The sequence below is a fragment of the Neoarius graeffei genome, chromosome 14, assembly GCF_027579695.1.
Source record: "Neoarius graeffei isolate fNeoGra1 chromosome 14, fNeoGra1.pri, whole genome shotgun sequence".
In the NCBI taxonomy this organism is placed as follows: Eukaryota; Metazoa; Chordata; class Actinopteri; order Siluriformes; family Ariidae; genus Neoarius; species Neoarius graeffei.
This window is the reverse complement of record NC_083582.1, coordinates 51,380,372-51,399,253: the sequence shown is the minus strand read 5'-3', so window position 1 is coordinate 51,399,253 and position 18,882 is coordinate 51,380,372. Positions and strand designations below refer to the sequence as shown.

Below are 18,882 nucleotides of genomic sequence, written 5' to 3'. Positions count from 1 at the left end.
ACGTTTTGGCCTGTCATCCACATGAAAACACATCAAAAACGAATATTTAAAAAAACTCCGGGCAAAGTGAAGATTTTTGAAAACTCCGTGTATGCCTTTTCGTGTAGACAGAGATAACCGGAGTTTTGCGTTTTAGAACGTCACAATCTGCGCCAAAAAAATGACAACAAATCTGCCCTGACGTCAAACGTGCGACCTTTGTTTACTGCAGAAGCCAGATTAAGCATGGACAAAGAGTAATGGATCGGAGTAGTGCCTTGAAAGCGTTAATTATTGTGCAGGTGCTATTTACATGTTTAATTTTAGAAGCCCAACTACTGACAAGATTCCCAATCAACGTTTTCTTGCGTCTTTTGAAGTTTATACTCCAAAATTGTGTTTAGAAGCAATTCTGCCTCCGAGACTGTCCAGACGAACGACAGGCATGCAAACTGGTCAGGGGTGAAAAAGGTGAGAAGGATGCACGGGGATACGGCACGCGCGCAAAAGTACATTTTGTAGTCTACGTTACAAAAAAAATTGCAACCAGTGACATCTTGAATTTAATACAGTACAAAATAACTTTCCATAAACATGTCTTAAGTTACTGTTGAGTGGCCGGTAAATTGTACCATTTATTTGTCAGTGGCCGGTAAAGTTTGATATTTTGTGAAGTTAATTTTCACCCCTGTGTACAACACAGTGGGCTATTTACAAAAAGGTATATATTACTGCCTGTGCTATCTAACAGACCTACCCCAGAGGACACACCTGGCCAATCCCTGTCTGTCAATTTTCTTAAAGACATCACCTATGTGAAATCAGGGGCGGATCTAGAAAAATATTTATGGGGTGGCAAGAGGGGGGCAGGAATTTTTGAGGGGTGGCAACGTATTACAGACATGTATATATACTGAATTTAATCACAGTTTGACGACAAATAGTATGTACACACTACAAAAGGGCACAGACTGCCATTTACAAACTCATACAGATAAACTTAATCTCATGCCTTTATTGTTCACGAAGAACACACATTCTCAGATGAGGTCTATACCGTTTCTGGACAGTTTTATACTGTATATGCAAAAGAACAGACACTAAAAAACAACAATAACACCACTGCTTCAAGTTCAGCATGATTTAAACCATTTACACCAGTGTCACATTTTATAGTTTTTTTCCTCACGCTTTGTAAAGGCTCACCAGTGAGCATAACATGAACTTGTCATGCCTACAACAGCTGAATGCGGCGATTTCCATGTTGCTCAGCAAAACGCTTCACAAATTTATCAAGATCTAATGCTTTTGTAAGCTTTGATTCAATGCTGAGTACAGCCAAACTTGATAGTCTCTTTTCTGTCATAGTCGACCGCAAATAAGTCTTTATGAGCCTGAGAGATTAAAAACTTCGTTCACAGGATGCTCACAGGCAAGACAACCGCTATTTTACACAACCTGAACAACTCAAAAAAAAAAACAAAAAAACAACATCTTGGTATGGGTCCAAAAACAGTGAACTCCATGAGAGTGGTAGGACTCTCCTGTTCCCCCTTTTTTCTGTCTAGTACTCTCCTCGTCTGATGTAACTCATGTTTAAGATCCTCAATATTTGAATCATAAGCTTCAGCCAATAGCAATGTTTTCCTTGACAGACGGTGAATCAATATTAACTTTTGTGGCCGACTTTACACAAAACTAATGTCAGACCTAGCTAACATTAGGCCAAAAAAAAAAGTGTGTTTCAGGTAACATGAAATACTAAAATAAGGTCGGTAGGTAGGAAATTTTTTTTCTTAATTTGTTTTATTTTGTTCGAAAAAATTAACACAAGTAAACATCTTACAAAATAGTATTTTGGCACAGAATCCTTTATACCACACATCATAATAAAATAAGTGTTTTAAATCTTTAAACGAATAAAAAAAATATCGCAAGAGTTCGAGTTATGATCTGCGGAAGCGTATTGCTGCCACACTCAAAAAAAAAATTGGCTTAGACTCAAGTAATTACGTGAAAAGATATTGTTAACAGAGTTATCACGTTTTTACAATATATTTATCATGTAATAACATATCACGTAATTTCATGATATTTTCATGTGATAATGTGAAAACACCTTATCAAGAAATAACGTGAAAATATGGTTTAACGTCCTAGGCTACTTCCATTAAAAGCAGCCGGCCTCGCCTAGCCTACTGTAGAACTTGGGTCGAGCAAAAACACGGAGCAAAAACATGGCTGAATCCTGAATAACTCCTATTTGTATAAATAGGGGACTACATAGGCGGCAGAATGTAGTGTTTTTCCCTGCCATGGAAGTGCACTTGTATACTGAAGAGGAAGCAATTTGCATTACAGCCAGGAGGGCTGATAGAAGTGGCAAAACATTTTGCTTTTTATCGTTTCTTTCACAACTTGAATGCGTTGAAACAAAAAATTATGACAAACTAACGCCACTTACACTAAAATATCGAGGGAAATTTGTAATAAAAACTTTACGGTCGGCAATTTCGACGCGGAAATTCTCGATCGGTCGGGTTACCGGAAACACACTTTTTTTTTTGCCTTACATGTATAGTTAGCTAAATAACCTTCTCCAACCTGATTTTTATCCTCTCAAAATCAGCATCGCAACTATACTAGCACTGTTCATTCATTATAATTTCATTTTTTGATAGATAGTTAATCAGCTTTTACCTTTGTCCTCCCGTGTCTCCTTTCCTCGCGACTCCTGGCTCCCTCGCTTCGCGCCTCTCAATTTTCCAAAACAACCAATCTCTGGCGTTATCTCGTGCTGCATTCGCCGCAGTCGGACATTGGAAATTCGCGCACGTAAATGTCAAATTGGCCGTAATTTTTCTTTGAATTCGTCGCTGCCAACTGGGGTAGCAGCAGGGGTGGCAAGGCTTTCTTTTAGAGTGGCATATGCCACCCCGGTAGATCCGCCCATGGTTATTCACCCCCGAGCGCGCTGGAAACTGTTCCATTGGTATTCAGATTCAGTCGCGAGATGAGGTTGCCAGATCTCTCTATAAAAAGGTGACTTTGCGGTCTGAATCTGTGGAATATTCGTAAGCGAGGACTGGCAACCAGCAGTGGGTTGTGCACCAGCTGATCAGAACTCCAATGGAAAAGAAGCGTGTTAGTAACTGTTTATCTTGATTGGCTGTAACCTTGTAAGTGAAATGTTTGGCAACAATAGCGTTGTAGCCTGCCTACCCCCCCCCCCCAAAAAAAAAAAACTCTTCGGATCTACACGATTCACACAAGTGACCTATTTTGGGACCAAAACGGCGAATTTCGCCGAAAGGTGAGGAGTTTGCATGTGTGGAACGAGCTTGGCGCCATGTTTTATGTTTAGGCGGAAGTGACGCCAACAGAGGGCTATTCTGATGTGATTAGGGGGTAGGATTTGGGGAAATAATGCCATCTACAGGTTTGGAATGCTTATGAATGTGATTGAAAACGCAGATGTTCGGTTATGTGTGGAAGGGATTTTTTTCGAAGACGAGGTGGTGTGGATAAAACATTTTTATAAACGGAGGGGGGGAAAAATGTTCGGTTTTAAAAATACCCGGCTACGTGTGTACATGGCCTCAAACATGTCTTGTATGGATATTATCGGTCAGTATAAAAGGAGTTTATTTTTTGGGCTTTGTTTGCCTTTAACATGACTGAGTGGTATGATTAGTTAGTCTGGGCTAGTGGTTTGGGGTGCCTCCATTACCTCTGATGCTGCTCCTCTAATTTCTGAATGTCCCCCAGCTTCTCACGCTGGTTCTGGATCTCAGACTTCTGTCTGTTAATGATCTCTCTGTATTTGCACAGCTCATCTTCCCATCGAGGCCTTTCATCCTCTAGACATTTTACCTGTATGTGAGAGAGAGACAGAGAGAGTACATAAAATATACAAATAATAACACATTTTATATATAATAAATACACACATTATACGCAATTTTTTAAAATTATTTTTATTGCACCTTGGTTCTAAGAGTGGTAAGTTCATCCATGCCTTCTTTGAAGCTCCTCTTTAGATCCTCCAGCTCCTTAATCTTGGCCCGATGCATCTGTCAATCATATTGGAGAACATGATGCAAATGAGCCTTCTCCAGAGCTGCAAGTTCCATTAGCCAATTGCTTCGTTCCTCCCATTCTAATTAGCAAAGTGATGGCTGAGAGAACTTTCCAAGCAATGTTAACAAAGATGTATTAAAGCCAATAAAAATGCAAATACAAATAATGCTTCACTGAAAAATCTTCAGGTACTTCGACAGTACTTAAAAAGTGGATTTACTAACATTCCACTTCTAGACAAGAAAACAAAAACAAACAAATCTAATAGGTCAATATGGGCATCACAATGTCAATCAATATACACAGTACTTTACAATTCAAATATGCAGAAGATGTAGGTAAAAAGACATACCGTATTTCAGGACTACAAAAATAGAACCTTAATACCCTAATAAAGGGTCTCCGGTTGCAGCACCGTTTCTGATGCATTTAAAACTAGCATCAGCAAAAGGTTGAAAGGGACAGACCCTATGAGACAGGTGTAAATAAAAAAAAAACAGAGTTTAAGCGTTCACCTCCAGCTGATCGGTCTGTTCTTGCTTATGCTTCTCCAGCTCACCCTTTGTCTCCCGCAGCTTTGCATCCAATTCATTAGACTTAATTTCCTCTGACTCCTAGACAGAGAAAGAGAGCAACTTAATTGTGTATTATAAACCCGAAGCAAAATAATTAATTTCCCCAAACAAATGATAAGGAAGGTTACACCTAGCTTAATTGTGCTCTTCTAGATTATCAGAATCAAGTTTATTGCCAAGTACATTCTCACATACAAAGAATTTGCTTTGGTGATTGGTGCGTGAACAGTTAATATAGAAGAATAAAAAAAGAAGTAGTTATACAAATAGAATAAAAAAAGAAGAAATCTAAAATGTACAAATTTGAAAAGTGGGCATATTTAAGGGGTGCGCGCATGGGTTGTTTTGAAGTTCAAGCTGTACAGTATGTCCTGGAATGTGCAATAACGGGTCACACAGGATGAAGAAGAGTCATGACATGAACGTGTGAGAAGAAGAGAATATGTGCAATGGGTTAAATAAATAACCAAGTTGTACAGTGTGTGCCAGAACATGCAATAAGAGTTCACAGAATGAAGATGTACCGGTAGGATATGACCATGAGACGTGCAGAATCGCAGTTCAGAGACACAGTGCATTAATGTCACAGATTGAAAGTGTGAAGGTCAGTGGGGGTCTCTGACCCTATTGTGTGAGGTTTTGGTTCTAATGGACCGCAACCTCCTCCCAGAGGGGAGAGTCTCAAAAAGTTTGTCTGGGGTGAAGGGGTTGGCTACAATTCTGTCTGCTCTCCTCACGGTCCTGGACTCTTGTAGGTCCTGAAGCGATGGAAGGTTGCAGTCAATCGTCCTCTCGGCAGAGCGAATGATGCACTGCAGTCTGCCCTTGTCCCTGGCAGTGGCAGCAGCGTACCAGGCAGTGACTACATTTACATGCACATCCAAATCGAGTTGCTGTCGGTAATCGAGCTGAAGGTCCCAGCAGGGTGCCAGAGAAATCCAATCGTACATGCACACAACTGAAATCGGGCTATTGTGTGAGGTGCATTGTGCACCCGAGCCACAGGCGGCGCAACACGCCCCATCGTGTTGGTACACTTCTGGTTGTCGTCATGAAGAGCTATTCAAGAGTGTAAACAAAGTTATCAGTTCCGTGTTCTCCATTGCGCGTTTTTCTCCCGTCCATTAATTTTAATATATTCAACTCCTTAAGCTGAATGAGCATGAACTCTGTCTCCTCATTGCTCCAGAAGTGCACGGTTCTGCTTGCCTGTGGCAGTGGGGGTGTGGTCAAGCGCCGGTCTGTGACAGGAGGGCGGAGCCAGGGAAGGTGAGTGGCAGAATCACTATACCTGACGGTAATTAACCTGTGTTTGTGTGTCTTCCCAGTAACCGCGCCCTATTTAAGGAGGCAGAGGGAGAGCAGAGGGGACAGCTCATCCCGGGACTAGAACACAGCGCGCGCGCGCGTGTGTGTGTGTGTGTGTGTGTGTTTTTCTCTCAAGAATAAAAGTCGGCTGTTAAACTGAAAAGTCTGACAATAAAAAGCCTATTAGTACCAGAAGCTTTGTCCTGCCGTCCTCTGTGCTCCACCCACACTTCAGAGAGCTCTACATCGCCATTTTCTCTTCTCCGTTTGTTCCTCCTGACCTCTTCTGCTGCTCGCTACTACTGTTGTCATGCCGACCGAGGCTGTTGTGTTTCCCGCTTGTGGTCTCGTCACTCGTCACTTCCGGAAGTAGCTCGACAACTAGCTCGATAGGGTATACATGCACGAAGTAGCTCGGCAGAAATCGCATAAACTAGGTCGTGTAGCTCGATTCCGAGAAATCAAGTTCGGTTCAATTTCAGCCGAATTAAGGTGTATACATGGCATTTTGAACTTCGATTTCAGTCGAGCAAGGGCAGAAATTCGATTCTCTCTATGTGCATGTAAACGTAGTGTGTGATGGAGGAGGTGAGGATGGACTCAATGATGGTGGTGTAAAAGTGCACCATCATTGTCTCTGGCAGATCGAACTTCAACTGCTGTAGGAAGTACATCCTTTACTGTGCTTTCTTGGTGAGACAGCAGGTATTCGTCTCCCACTTGAGGTCCTGAGTGATGTTAGCGCCCAGAAATACTCCACAGAGGTTACTGGGGAGTCAAACAGGGTGATGGGGGAGGGTGTGGCAGAGCTCCTCCTGAAGCCTACAAAATCATCTCCACTGTCTTTAGAGCATGAAGCTCCAAGTTGTTCTGCCTACACCAGGACACCAGATGGTCAATCTCCATAGGCAAGCTCATCATCATGAGATGAATCCAATGAGGGTGGTGTCATCTGCAAACTTTAGGAGCTTGACAAACTGATGATTGGAGGTGCAACGATTGGTGTACAGGGAGGACAGTACATGAGAAAGGACGCAGCCTGGGGGGGGGGGGGGGGGGAGATCTGGTGCTGATGGTTCAGGAGTCAGAAATGTATTTCCCCCCAGCTTCAAATGCTGCTTCCTGTCAGACAGGAAGTCAGTGATCAACCTCCAGGTGGAGTCGGGCACACTCAGCTGGAAGAGCTTGTTCTGCAAAAGAGCTGGGATGATAGGTGTTGAAGGTGGAACTGAAATCCAAAAACAGGATCCTAGCATAGGCTCCTGGGGAGTCCAGGTGCTGGAGGATGAAACGATATCAGGACAGTCCCATCATCTTTCAAAGCGACAGTAGAACTCATTCAGTTGGTTGGCCAGGCACAAGTCGTTAACAGAGTTGGGGGCTGAAGGTTTGTAGTTAGTGATCTATCTAAGCCCTTTCCAGACAGACATAATCGTTGGCTGAGAACTGGCGTTGGAATTTCTCAGAGTACAGCCATTGAGCATCTCTCATCGCCTTACTAAACCTGTTCCTAGACTCTTTAAACCTGTTCCAGTCCCCATTTCTGAATGCTTCTTCCTTTTGCAACCTGAGCCTATCTGTGAACCAGGGTGTGTCATTATTGTAACTCACCCTGGTTCGTGAGGGAACGCAGCAGTCTTCACAGAAGCTGATGTAGGATGTTACAGCTTCTATGTGCTCATCCAGACTATCGGTAGCAGTCCTGAACACATCCCAGTTTGTACAGTCCAAGCACGCCTGAAGGTTCTCCGCAGCCTCATTGATTCATATCTTTGATGTCCTCACTACAGGTTTCCTCACCTTAATTTATACCTGTATACAAGAATCAGGTGGACCATGATGTGGTCAGAGTGGCCTAGTGAAGCGCAGGGGACAGCGTGACAGGCATTGTCAACTGTAGTGTAGCAGCGATGCAAAAATATTCTCCTCTCAGGTTGGGCATTTAATAAACCGTTCGTATTTAGGTAGTTCGTGGCTGAGGTTACCTTTGTTAAAGTCACCGAGGACAATAACTAGGGAGTCCGGGTTAGTCTGCTCCACACCCAGTATCTGGTCAGCCAGCATGCGCTGTGCGTTCTGCATGTTGGCCTGCGGTGGAACGTAAATACTGACCAGAATGAATGAAGCAAACTCAAGGGGTGAGTAGAAGGGTTTACAATTAATGAAAAATGATTGCAGGTCAGGAGAACAGTGTTGCAGGATCACGGACACATCACTGCACCAGCCACTGTTTACATAAAAACAGATTCTGCCGCCCTTTGTTTTGCCGGAGAGATCTGTGTTACAGTCTGCTCTGAAAAAGTGGAAGCCAGCCAGCAAGCTGCAGCGCAGAGTCCGGTACGAGTCTGCATAGCCACGTCTCTGTGAAGCATAAAATGGAAGATGTAGAAAAAGTCCCCGTTTCAGCAGCTGGAGTTCGTCCAGTTTGTTGCACAATGAGCGCACGCTGGAGAGAAATATCGCAGGTAGCGGAGTGCGAAGTCCACGCCAACGGAGGTGTGCCAGCGTGTTTTGCTCTCCTCCAGCATCTCACCGAGTGAGCAAAGGTGAGAGCACCTATGACCAGAGTGTCCAATAATTCCATGGATGACACTAGAAATGTTGGTAATAAGTCCACTGGAGTTGTTCCCCTGATGTTCAAGAGCTCTTCTCTGGTGAAAGAGCTTCGAGTATTGCAGCATTGAACTGAGTTTACAAACAAAACAACGCACACCAACACACCGAGGCAGCCATCCATGGCATCAGCTTGACAGCAAAAGTGTATGCCATCAATTCTACCTTCTTATTTGTATTATGGATATAGATTTGTACAAATGGGTGCAAATTATACACATACTGTTATAGTATGCTTTTGTACTAAACATTCAAATGTCAGAAACAGAGTTGCACCCCTCCACCCAAAAAAAAAAAAAAAAAAAAAGAGTATAGCAACACTATAGTTAAGCATGTTCAGAGCAGCGTTGTAGTCGAGTCACTAAACCTCGAGTCGGAGTCCAGTCTCGAGTTCCTAGTGTTCAAGTCCAACTCATTTAAAAAAAAAAAAAGAAAGAAAATTGAGTAGAGTCCTCTATTGAGGTATTTCGCCTGACGTCACAGGGTCACGTGATGCCCCGGTGTCCGCCGTTTTGAACGTCAAGCTACATACTAACGCTGCAGACAGAGAGGGAGAACCAGCTTGAAAAAAAACGTGCTACAGACACCTAGAATAGATTAACTTGTAGTAAGCACTCTATAAATAACCATGGTGTTTGCTTGTTGTGCTGTGGGCTGCCACAACAGACAGGGACAGCGTGCAGGACGCTCCTTTTACCGGTTTCTAGTGATGGGAATTTCGGCTCTTTTTCGGGAGCCGGCTCTTTTGGCTCTTCTTACTATAAGGAGCCGGCTCTTTCGGCTCCCGAACGGCTCCTGAGATTTTATTTTTGATTCAATTGCTGCAATTAACTACTTAATTAATTACATTATTATTTATCAATAGGATGTTTTCCATTTTATTTTTTAGTTTTTGTAGCCATTGTAAAGCTTTGTAAAGTATAGCAGTGTAACAATGTTCTAGCTATAGAAATAAAACTTACTTACCAATTAATAAATTATTTTCTCACAAAAATAATGCAAAACTGTGTTATATTACCAATATAAAATACACAGCTGATTTTCCCCTCCTCAGGTGCCTCACAGACTCCTCTCCCCTGCGCTCCACAGCTTTAAGCATTACACCAATTTTCGTATTTTCGCAGCTGTGAATGACATCAACCCCCCCAACCAAAAAAAGTAGGCGTACACCATGCTACTTTTTTTCCTTTGAATGGTAATAGACAACACAAAGACGCAATCGGACAGCAACTTTTTTTGTGAAAGTCTCTCTCTCTCTGAGGCACCTAAGGACAAAAAACTAATTCGGCTCCCACCGAAGAGCCGGCTCCCGTCGTTCACTTCAAAGAGCCGGCTCTTTGAACCGGATCGTTCGCGACCGACACATCACTACCGGTTTCCTACTGACCCAGACAAGAGGGCCAAATGGATTGCAGCTGTGAAGAGACAGGATTGGGAGCCAACAGAGTACTCCAGACTTTGCAGTGATCATTTCATTTCAGGTTAGTTTATCAGTTAACGCAATTTTGATAAAATATATAGCAAAAAGTAAATGGGTCAGTGTTTGTTAACCCATCTGAGCAGTGAAACAAGGCAGTGTTAATTTGTCTAGGGTTGCATGTAGCAGACATCAGACATAAAACGCAATAACAGAGGCTAGAAAGAAACGGGACACAGAAATAAACAAACAGGGCTCCATACCAAGGCTGGGTACAGTGTTTGTGATAAAAAACAGATCCAATTTAACACGAATCACAGCTTACTTTCTTGTTAAAATGTGCAAAGGTCTCCACCATCTCATACCGCCTTGCACTGAAGGACTTAAGCGTGCCGTCCAAAATGGCTGTGTCACATGACTTGGTCACGTGGGTGAAATACCTCAATTGAGCCGAGTCGAGTCAAACACTCCAACCGCACCATTTGACGGTGGGCTGTTTTAGCCCCATTAACATTAGTTTGTTCCTGAGCATGACGTATGAACAGGTGAATGTGCATTCTCTGTCAGGGAGTGCAAACTGCTTTGCCAGAGATGGTTGGGAGATGGATGTTAGTGCAGAAGGTGTGTTTATTAATACAAATGAAGACACGTAAACAATTCAGAACGGCAGGCAAAATCGTAAAACAGGCAACACATTGAGCGAGGCACAAACAGGCTATCGTACACTCGGCAGAATCAAAGACGAGAAACAGGAAATCAGGGATCAGGAACCCAAACAAGTAAATAAGGCTCAGTAATGTGTCAGCAGTGCAACTCAATACTTTGCAAAGTAAGTGCATTTTCACAGTTTTTATATCGGGGCATGGTGGTGTAGCAGTTAGCACTGTTGCCTCACAGCAAGAAGATCCTACAGTAGGTTCGAGCCCAGTGGCCAGCGAGGGTCTTTCTGTGTGGGTTTCTTCCAGGTGCTCCAGTTTCCCCCACAGTCCAACGACATGCAGGTTAGGCTAATTGACGGCTCTAAATTGACCGTAGGTGTGAATGGTTGTTTGTGTCTACGGTATGTGTCAGCCCTGCGATAACCTGGCAACTTGTCCAGGGTGTGCCCCGCCTCTCGCCCATAGTCAGCTGGGATAGGCTCCAGCTTGCCTGCGACCCTGTAGAACAGGATAAAGCAGCTAGAGATAATGAATAGATGGGTGGATATATAGGCGCGCTGTTTGCGCCTTAATCCTGTGCAGGTGCGAGTTATTTACGGCACATACAAGAGTCCGCTTGGCGCGTGCACTGTCCAGAGTGCGCCCGAGAGTCTGATACAGGTGTGACACTCCTATACGAAATTAGTACAAAATTAATGTAGCTATAAATATCTTATGCCAAATTATTATGGCATGTTACAAAAAATAAAGAAAAAAAAATCCAAGTTCTTGTCTGCATTTTCTGAGTCCTAATGCAGTTAATGCACAAGTCCAAGTCATCAGTGCTCAAGTCTGAGTCGAGTCATGAGTCCTTAAAATTAGGGCACGAGTCGGACTCGAGTACGACAAGCCTGGTTCAGAGATCAGTGGCCCACAAACTACACAACAGTCAATACTGTCCTCTAGTGGATCTTTGAAACCCTCAGTAGTGCCAATGGGTTAGAATATTTAACACACATTTTCCAAGAAGCATCCCATACAGACTTGCCTGATATGTACGAATCATGTCTTGGCAATTCTTGCGGATCTGTTCAGTCTCTTCTTTCGCTTGGGTCAGCTTGGCAGTTGTTTCTTTTAATTTGTCTTTTGTGTCCTGTTTTTAGGGAAATATCAATGATTATAACACAAAAAAAACCCCACACACCATTGATAACTAAACATAATACAACAAATAGACACAACAGACTGACAACGGGACTAGGATTGGGCCATGCCATAAGTTTGTATTAAATTACACATAAAAATGTCAATTTTTCTTTCAGGTGAAATTTCCCTTTAGAGAATTTCATTACTATTAGCAGGTTTATACAAGTTACCTTATGAGCATCTGTCTCACTCTTTAATTTGTTCTGGGCCCATTTCACTTTGATGATATGAGAGTTGATCTCATCTTTGAGCTTTTCTAGTTCCCGAGACAGCCTGCTCATCTCATTCTCCTACAGGAACAAGAAAGGAAACACACTGAATAAATGACGTTATTAAAAAAGATCAGTCAGCCTTTACCATCAGCCAGTTTTTATTGTTTTATATTCCAAATAGAATCGAGTGCTTTTACTTTGGCATCATGTAGCTGCTGAAGTCGTCCTTTCTCCTGTGCCAGCTGGTTTCCCCTCCTGGCCTGTTTGTCCACCTCTGCTGTTGCCTCTCGGAGTTTTCTCTCCAATTGCTCCTTTTCCCTACGGAGGTCCAGTGCCTCTTTTTCCCCTCGCACATACTTCATAACCATGGCCTCCTTCTCCTGGCGTGCCTCCTCACACTTCTTACCAGCCTGAAGAGAGTAAAACCATATCCATGATGTATTATGATAATTGAATTGCTCTTTATCTTCATTTACAAATTATTTTTTGTAGAGTGGCAAGAAACTGGTCATACTGTGGTGCTTTCAGTATTTGAGTTGCAAGTTTTGGTGTGTTTGAGGTTTCTGTTTGCAGGGAAGAGATTTCACTAACACTGACGTGAGAATTTTGCATGAAAGAAGACCAGTCTGACTGAATCCTTCTATACAAAGTAACACTCATTCTGACGATCTAGCAAATCTAGCTTAATATCAGACAGGCTCAGAACACGAGACAATACTGGGACTATGAATGAGAGAGAAAAAGAGACAACACTGCCATATTCTCTTGGGAAATGAGACATGTAGGATGAAGGAAATAGAGATCGAGACCCACAGTCTAGTCATTGTTTAGAAGTAAGCGATTCGCTGTGGAAGAAAAAGCGCTTTGTGTGGGAAGGGGGGGGAGGGGTCTCATCTTGCATGATTGTTTCCATGGTATCAGTGGCAGTGTTCACAGTCATGACCTCTAACCTGTTCAAAGCGGTAGGACATCTCCCTCTGCATCTGCTGAATGGTGTTTTTAGCTGCCTGGTCCTGATGAACCAGTTTGTCCTTGGATTCTTTCAGCTCCTTCAGTAGTTGCTCCACCCTGCTCTCAAACTGGTAAGACAAAACCAGATAGTTATAGTTAAAAAAAAAAAAAATGCTTAGGAATGTCTTGGGCAAGGCTAATCATGAGCACTCCTTGTATGACGACACAAACGTGGGTTTGAGAGGGCAGAGTTACTCAAAGATAGAGGCAATTAAATACCTAGGAACAGCACCATGACTCAACATCAAAGATCGTGACCATATGCACAGTGAGTGTTGTGCAATAAGCACTACAAAATCCATGACAGACACAATATATCTTCCAGCTAATCAGCAATATAAATTTTAATAACCTGGTAAGGGTGGCTAAATTTATTACCTACAGCCTCTCTGTATCCATGACCAAATAATATGGGACTTGGCTTTCATTTCTGCCTTTTTAATTACAAAGGAAAACACACCTAAACAGCTGCCAGATTATTTACGGTCCTTACAGACAAGAAAAACTACAGTGGTAGACAGATAATACGTTTATTAGCTTTCCCACAGGACATAGAAAAGCTTCATTGTGCTGCCGAGTCCTATGTTTTGGCTGCCTGGAAAGTCACTACAAAGAAGCAGCTGACATTTAATAAATGTTGAGCTAGTCTGCTAGTTAAGGCCACTAATACAGACTAAAGGCCAATTTATGCTGACAACCCAGTCCTCGCAGATAGCGTCGCAGACAGTGTCTGCGTAGCCCCCCCACCTTCGCAGACACTCTGCGCGCACCTCCCAAAAATTGTGACCACCGCAGAAGCCTCGCAGACAGCGTCGCAGACAAGAGGGCTCTGATTGGTCCACTCTACATCCGCTTCCCTACTTTCCCGGTTTGGTTTGTTTTCACGACCGGCATTTTTAAAAACACGAGCGAAGATGGAGCAGCATGAAGAGCGGTTGATTGAGGAAGTACGTACATCTATACGACTCCAGTTCTAGTCATTATAAAAAAAGTTCTAGTCATTATAAGTAACCGGAGGATAAACACTCCACTAACCACACCCACCAACTACTCCTAACGACTTCGCGCCCCCTTGCGTTGTGCCGGTGAATAACATCGCGCACGCCTATTATCCCCGCTCGACAATAAATTACAACTGTCTGCGAAAAGCTATCTCCGAAAGCCTTGTCGCACGAGCATGCAGAGAGGCCTTAAGGGTGTACTCACACTCAGGCCAACTGCCTTGTACCACTCACAAGAGTAACTGTTGCCACTCCCCTGCTGGCCTGTGTTCACACTTCGCTTTATGGTCTGGTCTCAAGTGCGCTGACATCATCAAGATGCAGCTTTACTCACAAATTCACGTTCGTTAAAAGGTCAGAAACAGACCCATTTTTTTTTTAAGATTTTTTTGGGGCTTTTTGCACCTTTATTGGATAGGACAGTGTAGAGACAGGAAATGAGTGGGAGAGAGAGACGGGGAGGGATCGGGAAATGACCTCGGGCCAGAATCGAACCCGGGTCCCCGGATTTATGGTATGGCGCCTTATCCACCTGAGCCACGACGCCCCCACAGACCCATTATTAACCCAAATATTCTCCAATGAATTGAAACGTACACGCTGTAGAATTTGAGTTCCATGTGGTTAGCGATCACACTGAACTGCACCTCTTCCAAGCGGTCAAAGTGAACTGCACCTATGCACAGTATGCAGCGATCACACTACTCAAACAAACCGGACTTTAGGGGTCAAACGCACTTGGGTGTGGTACAGATCGCTTAGTGCGAGTACACCCTAAGGAATATGCACAGATGTTTTCACTGATGTAGCACATTGTGTTTGTGCCTTCAACAAAACGCCGCCAACTATGTGGCGTTCTGTCCTCCCATCACACCTAAAAGATGGTCTTCAAATCTGTTTTTCACCTGAAGTTTAAGCACAAGGTAACTGTGTATATTATGACGGTGTCGCTCTTCATTTTGCTAGGTTTCCTCAGCATCTCCACATACCTGCATGTTTCTGATTCTGAAAAGATCATCCGTCATCTGTACACACCTAGTGAGAATTGTTCCACCGTCAGCCAGTTTGTGTCTCGGCTGATGTGTGTGGAATAGCCAGAGGAATAGTTTAAACATAGCTACACACCAGATAGGATTTTACCTGTTAGCTGGGTAGAACAGAACTAATGAGTCCGTTCTGCAGGAACTGAACACCCAAAGGAAACTCCTGTCTGCTATCGTCAAACATAAGCTAGCCTATTTTGGACACACAAGAGCCGGAGGTCTAACATGTACTATCCTGGAGGGCTGAGTGGAGGGGACTAGATCAAGAGGTCGGCCTAGAAGGAGATGGATAGATGACATTCAAGACTGGACGGGCCTGACCGGTGCCGCGTGCTCTGCCTTGGCACGGGACAGGCAGGGTTGGAGGAGCGGGTGTGTCCCCCCTAGGATCTCTGACCCTCAAACACACACACACACACACACACGATTCCAAAAAAGTTGGGACAAAGTACAAATTGTAAATAAAAACGGAATGCAATGATGTGGAAGTTTCAAAATTCCATATTTTATTCAGAATAGAACATAGATGACATATCAAATGTTTAAACTGAGAAAATGTGTCATTTAAAGAGAAAAATTAGGTGATTTTAAATTTCATGACAACACCACATCTCAAAAAAGTTGGGACAAGGCCATGTTTACCACTGTGAGACATCCCCTTTTCTCTTTACAACAGGCTGTAAACGTCTGGGGACTGAGGAGACAAGTTGCTCAAGTTTAGGGATAGGAATGTTAACCCATTCTTGTCTAATGTAGGATTCTAGTTGCTCAACTGTCTTAGGTCTTTTTTGTCGTATCTTCCGTTTTATGATGCGCCAAATGTTTTCTATGGGTGAAAGATCTGGACTGCAGGCTGGCCAGTTCAGTACCCGGACCCTTCTTCTATGCAGCCATGATGAACTCCTTTCTGATATTGCTCCACTATTTGTCGGCACAGAATTAGGGGGATTGGTGATCCTCTTCCCATCTTTACTTCTGAGAGCCGCTGCCACTCCAAGATGCTCTTTTTATACCCAGTCATGTTAATGACCTATTGCCAATTGACCTAATGAGTTGCAATTTGGTCCTCCAGCTGTTCCTTTTTTGTACCTTTAACTTTTCCAGCCTCTTACTGCCCCTGTCCCAACTTTTTTGGGATGTGTTGCTGTCATGAAATTTCAAATGAGCCAATATTTGGCATGAAATTTCAAAATGTCTCACTTTTGACATTTGATATGTTGTCTATGTTCTATTGTGAATAGAATATCAGTTTTTGAGATTTGTAAATTATTGCATTCTGTTTTTATTTACAATTTGTACTTTGTCCCAACTTTTTTGGAATCGGGGTTTTATATACATCTCCACACACACACACACACACACACACCAAATGTTATGTGAAAGGGTTTTTCCACTTTTTCAGGTTTGTTAAACGTACATCTTTACCATGCATCCATGAATTTAAAGAAACAAAACAAAACAAAAAAAACCCACCCTGAAATCTGCTTGTCTCAGGAACCCAGGCTTCTTATTTCATCCACCACTGACCTGTCTGTGTCTCTCACCTTCAACAGTAGGAGTAAAGGCCAATTTATGCTGACAACGCAGTCCTCGCAGATGGTGTCACAGATGGCGTCTGCGTAGCCCCCCCCCCTTCGCAGACGCTCTGCACGCACCTCCCAAAAATTGTGACCACCGCAGAAGCCTCGCAGACAGCGTCGCAGACAAGAGGGCTCCGATTGGTCCACTCTACATCCGCTGTACACGCACTTCCGCTTCCCTACTTTCCCGGTTTGGTTTGTTTTCACTACCATCATTTTTAAAAACACGAGCGAAGATGGAGCAGCACGAAGAGCGGTTGATCGAGGAAGTGAGGAAGTACGTACATCTATACGACTCCAGTTCTAGTCATTCTAAGTAACCGGAGGATAAACACTCCACTAACCACACCCACCAACTACTCCTAGCGATTTCGTGCCCCCTTGCGTTGTGGCGGTGAATAACATCGCGCACGCCTATTACTCCCCGCTCAACGATAAATTACAACTGTCTGCGAAAAGCTATCTGCAAAAGCCTTGTCGCAAGAGCATGCAGAGGACCTAAGAGCTTTAATAATTGATGATGTTCATGGTGTTGGTTATTTGCTGATATATAGAGCTTTGCTAAGATTGCATCTATGTCCCTTGCTCTCTCTCTCTCTCTCTAAGGAAGAAGGCAGTCAATGACTCTGATAAGACTCTGGTGAGATGATGGAGCACAGATGCCCCTCCTTATTCAGCCATGATAAGAAGCCATGAAGGTATAGTACACGCACAAGTTTCCTGTCATTACCATATCATCAGCTTATTGCTCTTTAGACACAGCAAGCCTCCTGGGCTACTGTTTAATTTGCATTATTACCCTCTGTGACAAAGGCCCCCATTGGACTGAACAAGATTGCAATCTCACCAAACCCATGGCTGGCCTGAAAGAGGCGTACAGTACTTGCTCAGCACCATATGCAGGCTCTTCAGTAAACAAGCACATTAATCACAGGGAGGGCATGAACTGCCTATTCAGGTCTGCCATCTTGAACTGGCACAATCAGGCTTATTTAGCTAAACACAGTGTCGGTTACATTCATCAGTCGCTATTATTAGCTTTGTTATTGACCAGGTCTCAAATAACAGTGGTCATTCTGGAAAAATAAACACAGCCAACGGTAGACTGTGCCTAGAGCGGAAATGTATAGTGATTATCACCACCAACATGCCACTTTATGTCAGTGCAAAACACTACACGCTGCCGAACTATAGCTTAATGCCGAGTGATACGAATTTACCTTCTTAATAGTGCAAAGATGTTGCTTCTCCGTCTCCATCCTCCTCTTAAGCTCCTCCCTCATGCTGTCTTTCTCAGAACAGATACCCAGAATCAACTCCTGGTGCTTCTTATTCTCATCCAGCAACCTGTCACACAATTAAAGCAACTGTTATTGTAACAGCTTTATAAAACATCCCTCAATGTTTTTACTGCCCGTCATCGATTTGGTCTACACCATTTGGAAGGGTTTCAATTTTAACAAGGGTCCAAAAACGACTACTGATCAGGCGCCTTAACAAGATTCTAACACAGCTCAGTGCTGGACTGGCTCCAGTTTCCAGGCAAAGCAGGTGTTCATATGGAAATGAGGAAAGTAAAACCACAAGGGAATGTAACCACATACAGCCACGAACACAGCAGGTGATAAGACGTGTTAATTCTATAACAACAACGTACCTGCAGGTTTGGGCAATGATGAATAATAATAATAAAAAACTGATAAATTCCTATAATTAAATAGTTTCAACAGAATGTCTTTATGAGCTGATCTGTTATGAAGTAAAGACATTATTTAAATCAATTATTCTCCAAGTAGTTGAAAAATGCTAGTGCTTAATATTCTTAAAAAACAAAAATATTTATATCTTCATACATGCCACATGTCAAGTCACCTGCTATTCGGTTCACATCTACAGTCGACCCCAAAGAGCGTCAATTCCCAGATTCCAGGCGCTGAAAACAAAAAAGTATCAACCCCAAATATCTGGAGTCAACTCCACACACCAGAAACTCCTCGCTCAAAACACAACAAAATTAATTTAGCATCCAAGGATGGATTATGGTGGTTAGGTAGGTAAAGAGCTGGTTTGTGATATTCTTATTGCTGTCATTTTCCTTATTCTTGGTTTTAATTTTTCACAGGAAAAAATGGATATTGGAATTTTTATTTCTCTTTTATATCAGCAGGAAAGTTTATTAAAAGATTGAATGAAAATGCCTTCATCTTTATTATCTTCAT

The 18,882-nt window shown here is 43.0% G+C and overlaps 1 protein-coding gene across 1 annotated transcript in view; it reads right to left on the bottom strand.

Moving 5' to 3' along the window:
- ccdc186 (coiled-coil domain-containing protein 186) overlaps positions 1-18,882 on the bottom strand; it is a 58,822-nt gene that overhangs the window by 27,308 nt on the left and 12,632 nt on the right. The window contains exons 3-10 of the mRNA XM_060939929.1: positions 17,884-18,010; positions 12,979-13,107; positions 12,226-12,438; positions 11,987-12,106; positions 11,659-11,763; positions 4,575-4,673; positions 3,966-4,052; positions 3,710-3,852 (exon numbers count right to left, since the gene is read on the bottom strand). Coding sequence (XP_060795912.1) covers positions 3,710-3,852; positions 3,966-4,052; positions 4,575-4,673; positions 11,659-11,763; positions 11,987-12,106; positions 12,226-12,438; positions 12,979-13,107; positions 17,884-18,010 — 1,023 coding nt within the window. The remainder of the gene's footprint in view (positions 1-3,709; positions 3,853-3,965; positions 4,053-4,574; positions 4,674-11,658; positions 11,764-11,986; positions 12,107-12,225; positions 12,439-12,978; positions 13,108-17,883; positions 18,011-18,882) is intronic.